This window comes from Suricata suricatta, chromosome 15 (assembly GCF_006229205.1).
Source record: "Suricata suricatta isolate VVHF042 chromosome 15, meerkat_22Aug2017_6uvM2_HiC, whole genome shotgun sequence".
NCBI lineage: Eukaryota > Metazoa > Chordata > Mammalia > Carnivora > Herpestidae > Suricata > Suricata suricatta.
In genome coordinates this window covers 44,672,747-44,678,746 of record NC_043714.1, presented here as the reverse complement: position 1 = coordinate 44,678,746, position 6,000 = coordinate 44,672,747, and the positions used below count along the sequence as shown (strand labels likewise).

General features: G+C 54.1%; 1 protein-coding gene across 1 annotated transcript in view; it reads right to left on the bottom strand.

Moving 5' to 3' along the window:
- Positions 1-1,653: 1,653 nt before the first annotated feature.
- GRHL2 (grainyhead like transcription factor 2) overlaps positions 1,654-6,000 on the bottom strand; it is a 114,206-nt gene continuing 109,859 nt past the window's right edge. The window contains exon 16 of the mRNA XM_029923776.1: positions 1,654-4,547. Coding sequence (XP_029779636.1) covers positions 4,433-4,547 — 115 coding nt within the window. The 3' untranslated portion in view covers positions 1,654-4,432. The remainder of the gene's footprint in view (positions 4,548-6,000) is intronic.

Here is a 6,000-nt window from a genome sequence, read left to right as displayed (position 1 = left end):
CTCCAGGGGCCTGGCTGAGGCAGTCTGAAGCTCCTTGTACCCAAGTATCCTTCCCTCCTTCTCTTTTCCTTCCCTTCCTCCCGCCCACATCCCTCCCTCCTTCCATCTTCCTGCCTTCCCTCTTTCCTTCCTTCCTTTCTTTTCGCAGGGGTTAGTCCATACGCTCTCTCTCTCTCTCCCTGCTCACTACCCCTTTATCCCTCACATGAGTTCCCCACTAAATCTCTTGAAAGCCTAATCCCATCCTGGCTTCTGCTTCTTGGACGACCTGAACTGATGCAGTGACCATCCCTTACCCATTCCTGCTGACCCTCAGTTACTTGGGCTCAGACACCTGAGTTGGCAGTCTTCCCAAAGTGAGGCTCACATTGGTGACATCTCATTACATTGTACAAGAGCTCAGGGTATGCCTTAGAAGTGGGGTGATGACAGAGCCCTGGCTCTCCCAGGATGAGCCCTGATTACCCTGCGGATGCCAGGCCACTATCGCTCTGCACCTACATCACCGCCGTGGAGGGCAGACTGCGTAGAACCTGCCTCTTTGTCCCCAGCATGGGGCACAGTCCCTGGGCCACAGTCATGAACTGAAATAGCACAAAGAGTGAAAGGCAAGAGCCGGGACTGGACCCTGTGGCCCTGACAACTGGTCATCCTCACCCGCCTGACCAGAGTCCTGTACAGGGAGGTGGAGGGTGGGGTGGCACACCCAGCACCTTGGCTGCCACTGGCTAAGGGAGGGACGGCCTCAGGACAGATGTGGAGACCAGCTGCATCCTTTGTAGGACCTACCCAGGCCTCTGGGTCCACTTGACCACCCCCGGAGGCTGTGGAACACGGATCATGGCAAGAAGGCCTTGTGGCCCATTGCTAATTCTTCCAGAAGCTTCCTCCCTCAGCCCCTCCCCTGCTTGCCCCTGCTCTCTGGCCCGGGCATAGAGGTTCCTGCAGGTGCCACCAGGGTTGCAGCCATCAGAGAAGACTTTCTCAAGGTAAATTTTCAGCCAAGATTTGAAAGCTATGTATGTAGACAGGGTGAGGTGCAAGAGGCGGCAGAAATGCTCTTGTTCTGAGAGGCTCTCTGGAGATAAGCATGGATGATGCTGAACAGCATGGTGGCTCAGCGGGGAGACAGTCAGAGGAAGTGCTAATGAATACTGGAAGCCTGAGTTCAGCTGTTTGCCTCTGAGCTGACAGATCCGAGCGACCTGGGGGTTCTGGGGCAAGAGACCATCGGGATGGAATTGGAGTTTTAGCCATGTGGTTTCAGCCTCTGTAGAGGCTGGTACAAATGAACAAAAGAGCCAGAAAGTTCTTGCGATAATGCACATGGGGAGGAGTGGGAGCGAGGGAGCGAGGAAGGTAAGAGCGTGTGGACGGGACCTACTCTCCCTGACCTGAGGGCCTGGCCGAGAATAGCCACCCTGGTGGCCCGTCCCGGCACGCTGAGGCCTCCTGATTTCTCAGCCCTCTTCTCCTGTAACCTTGGGGAGGAGCACCAGGCAACCGGAAGAGGACGTGCCTGCTGTGTTGAAGTCCAAGACCCGCAGGTGCCCAAGGGGAGCCTAGACTCTCCCCAACGCCACCCCAGGGCTTCTTTCCAACAAGGCATAGAAGCCCCAACAGCCACCTCACAGAAAGCACCGGACACTGTCATTTACTCTGATATTATGAATATTTATTTTTTCTCTTAAAAATGTACAAAAAATAAAATAACTGTATTTATAGTTTATAGATTCCCCTTCTCCCATTTACAAAACTATTAAGTTACATTTGCCTTTTTCTTTTTTTTTTAAACATGAGAGCAAATTGTCCATCTTTCAATCTCCCTTGCTTGTTTTGAAGAAAGAGCCGTTCACAGAATTTGGCACAAACCCTCTGTTTCTGTTGCACTTTCCTAATTTTAAATAAGAAGGAAAATAAATGTTTGATTCATTTCACGCTTTGTAAGTTTCTGGGCTGGGACATGCCTTAGCTGTTCAGGATCCAAGTCCAAGATGACGTCTGACTGCATTTTCCTGTGGGTTCCAATCTGCAGACACTCATTAGGTCTAAGCAGCGTGGGTATGTATAAGAAAAAACCTTGTTCTGCATGCCCATCTTACATGGGTTTTTTTTTTTTTAAAGAAGCATGTTTATTTAAGTGTAATAAATTTAAGGGACAAGAGAGGAGGAGGCAGGTTTGCCTATCTTTCTGGAGTGTTCCTGCTGAGATAATGGTGCTCATCAAAACTCTGCTGACACATGTCCAGGCTGAACCACAGACACTCAGAATGTGGAGGGGCAGGGGGAAATGGGGGCGGGCAGAGCAGATGGGAGGTGATGCTCTCTCTGCACCACCCTTCAGTGGCACTGGCCTCACATTCTTTGTTCTGGTAGGCGAGGGTCACCACAATGACAGCTGGGGAGCTGGAAACCAAGGCAAAGGTGTCTGATTCACCCTCTGCCTAGGGGAGGCCCACCGAGGCTAGAGAAAGAAGGGGAGGGTCACCTGTGTCAGAGCCCCAAATCTTATCTTTTCCCTACTCTGGAGTCTGCGCCTCAGCCCAACAGTATTTGCCCTTTCGTCTGCCAGTCGTGTTCCAATCCACCTCCGAGGCAAGGAGCGTGGGAAGTGCAGAGAACGTCACAGATTTCCAACACTGAATCTGCCCGTCACAGAACAGAGCTTCCTCAGGACCCGGGGTAGGGGGCGGGGGGGTCCTCATGAGGCTGGTCCAGAGCATGGCGGTCAGAGCGAGGGAAAAGAGAACCGATGGGAGCCGAACTGAAGCCAGGATGCAAACCTTTGGCACCACAGGGAGGGGTAACGTGTCTGGAAGACACACAGGCGCCCCCTTGCAGCCACCCAGACCCCTTCCTCGGCGTGGCACCTACTCTCCGTTCCATCCAGATCCTCTGTAACCTCAAGGAGAAGCAGCTGGGCTTCTGTCTGTCCTGCTTCCAGGGGCAGGCGGGGTGCAAGGCAGGGAGCCCCTGGAGAGCGAGCTCCCAAATGAGACCTCAAAGTGCTTTACAAACAAATCTGGGCCCTTACACAGAACCTGTCCTCGTGCAGGCCCTGGGGCTGGGGACGTGTCTGGCTACCTAAAGGCCCATGCTTCAACCCACAAGGGCAAACGCAGACCCCCAGGCCACCTACCTGTCCCTTCAGAGAGAACAGCGGCCCCGTACGGTTCATGATTTCGCGGGTGTTTGGGGAAGCACTGTTTCTACTCTTGGTCTCCCAGATCATGTGCAGGAGGACGAGGCCTTCCCTCTCTCAGTCCTCCTCCCGGGGCAGCCTTCGGAAGAGCCAGGGCGCTCTTGCGGCACCCTCCGTCCCCCGTCCCCCTGAATCCAGCAGCCTGGAGCAGAGGTGGCCACAGGCAGCAGCTGTTGGCGTCACTCTCAGAACTGCAGCTGGGCCTATACAGGGAGCCGCTTGAGATGAAGGACGCACTTGGGAACCGTGAGGGGCTGCACGGAGGCCAGGTCCTCGTGGTCACTGGGTAGAGCAGCAGCCCCGGCACAGGGCCCAGCTGCCAGCCCCCACGGTCTCTCTGGAAGGCTCCCGAAGCTGGAGGAGCTGGGGGCTCAAGACGCTCTGATCGTTCCCACGGACGAGGCCCGAGAAGCACAGCACCGGGAGACGAGTGTGGCGGTCCACGGGGTGGGCGTGACGGCTGGCACCCCTGCAGTCACCTGCCCGCCTGAAGTCCACGCCCCTGTTCCTATGCGTCCCCCGCGGAGCTGTCGCAGACGGCGGAGTCTCAGCTGCGCGGCTCTCCCATAGGCCAGCGGCGGCCAAGACGCCCGCGAACCCCAGGTGAAATATATTATTACCTTATTATAAACACTATGTACATGACAGCCAGGTGAACCTTCCGGTTACTAATTACCTGGTAGCTGAAAGTCCTCCTGTACAAGGCCTGGCGGCCACTCGCCACAAACCCTCAGAGGTGTAGACGACCTTCACAGAGAGGCCTAAAGGCTCCAGTCCGCCTCTGACGCCCCCCGACGGCTGCAGCGGGCAGCGGCTCGCTCTGACCTTCCCGCAGGAGGAGTGGAGGGAGGGCCTTCTCAGGCTCTTGGGGCCCGACAGATTGGCTGTGTTTCCCTTGAAAGGGGAGGCCTCTGGACGGTCTCATCTGGGGCCGGCAGTGTCCTGCAGGGTCCTGGCGGGCCTGGACCCCGGGCTCCAGAAAAAGGTGGACAATAAATAAGTGTCTGACACGCCCAGCACGCCTTCCCGAGGGGCTCAGGGCTTCGCTCCAGCGGGAGCCGGTCGGTGGGCCGTGCACACTGGTGAGGAATGGGGCTCTGGGCCTCGCCACTCCGGCACAGTCTGTAACAGCGGTCGTGAGGGGGTGTCCGGGTTCTGGGCCGGGGCCTCCGTCTCTCCCCGGGAGGAATGCACTGAGGGCCCCTGCCGAGGCGATGCCGAGAGCAGGGCTCAGATTTCCATGAGTGTGATCTTGAAGCCTTCCACCATGCTCTCCATGTTGAGAATGAAGGTGTCCTCATTCGAGTAGTGCTCAATGATGTTGTCGTCCATGTTCACCAGGATGCTGGGGGAGGGGGCGGGTAAGAAACACAGATGCCATCAACACCAGGCAGTGGGCAAGGGCGGACTCCGGGCTAGGGGCTCCCTTAGCCATTCTTTGGCAAGTGAGGCTGGGAAGGGTTGAGGAGGGAGGAGATAAGGCAGATAAAGAAGACCCTCATAACATCTTCTTTCCCTAGAAACCAGTCTGAGGAATGCAAAGCCTCGATTTATCAGAACTAACCTCGTGACTCCTTATCAAACAGGTCTTCAGAGATCCTTCAACCCTCCCCTCTTGCTTTATAGATTGGTAAACTGGGGCCCAGAGACGTGAGCCTGGAATCACACAGTAAGCTAGTGACAGAGCCAGGTCCCAAACGGGTCCCCTGTTTTCATAAAACCATACTGCCTCTTGAAAATACACTTTTAAAAAAGTACTCCAGGGGCGCCTGGGTGGCTCAGTCAGTTAAGCACCCAACTCTTGGTTTCAGCTCAGGTCATGATCTCACGGTTCGTGAGTTTGAGCCCCACATCTGTCAGCACAGAGCCTGTTTGGGATTCTCTCTCTCTGTGTTCCTCCCTTGCTTGTGCTCTCTCTCTCTCTCAAAATAAATAAACTTTTTTTTTTTTTAAGTACTCCATAGTCAGAGGAAGAGGAAAATCAGAACCATGGCAACCCTGTTGAGAATATAATGTTTCTGGGGCACCTGGGTGGCTCAGTTGGTTGAGCGTCTGACTTTGGCTCAGGTCATGATCTTGCAGTTCGTGGGTTCGAGCCCCGCATCAGGCTCTGTGCTGACAGCTCAGAGCCTGGAGCCTGCTGTGATTCTGTGTCTCCCTCTCTCTCTGCCCCTCTCCCACTTGCACTCTGTCTCTCTCTCTCTCTCTCTCTCAGAAATAAACATTTTTTAAAAATTTAAAAAAACATTTAAAAAAAGAATATAATATGTTACAGTGTTTCAGAGACCTTGTATTTACTCTTCACAGCAGTTACTCTTCACAGCAGTCTCGAAGGTAGGTGTGACTACCGCCACCTTGCAAATGAGAAAATTGAGTGCAGGGAAGGTAAATCAGCTCCCCAAGGTCATCCAGCTGGTTCATGGCCGAGCTAGACTGGAAATCGGCTTTGCCTCGCTCTGCAGCTCACACTTCACCACATGTGACCTACTCCTTGGGCAACTAACCCAAGTGGATTTAGTTTTAAGGGAATCAACAACCTCCAGGGTCTCTCCATGATTTGGAAATCAGACAGATCTCAGTTTGCCATTGAAGAATTGACTCATTTGACAGCAATGTGTCAGCTGGCAAGTTTAAGAGCCTCAGTTTATTCTGCAAAAGAAACACAATTCTGCTCTAGAGGGTTGTTGTACGGATTAACGTTCTTAGTGCAGGGCTTAACATGCTGCTCAGCGGAAGCGAAACATTATCACCATCAGACGGTACGTCTGCACTGAGGATTTCTGCTCAGCAGTAAGACC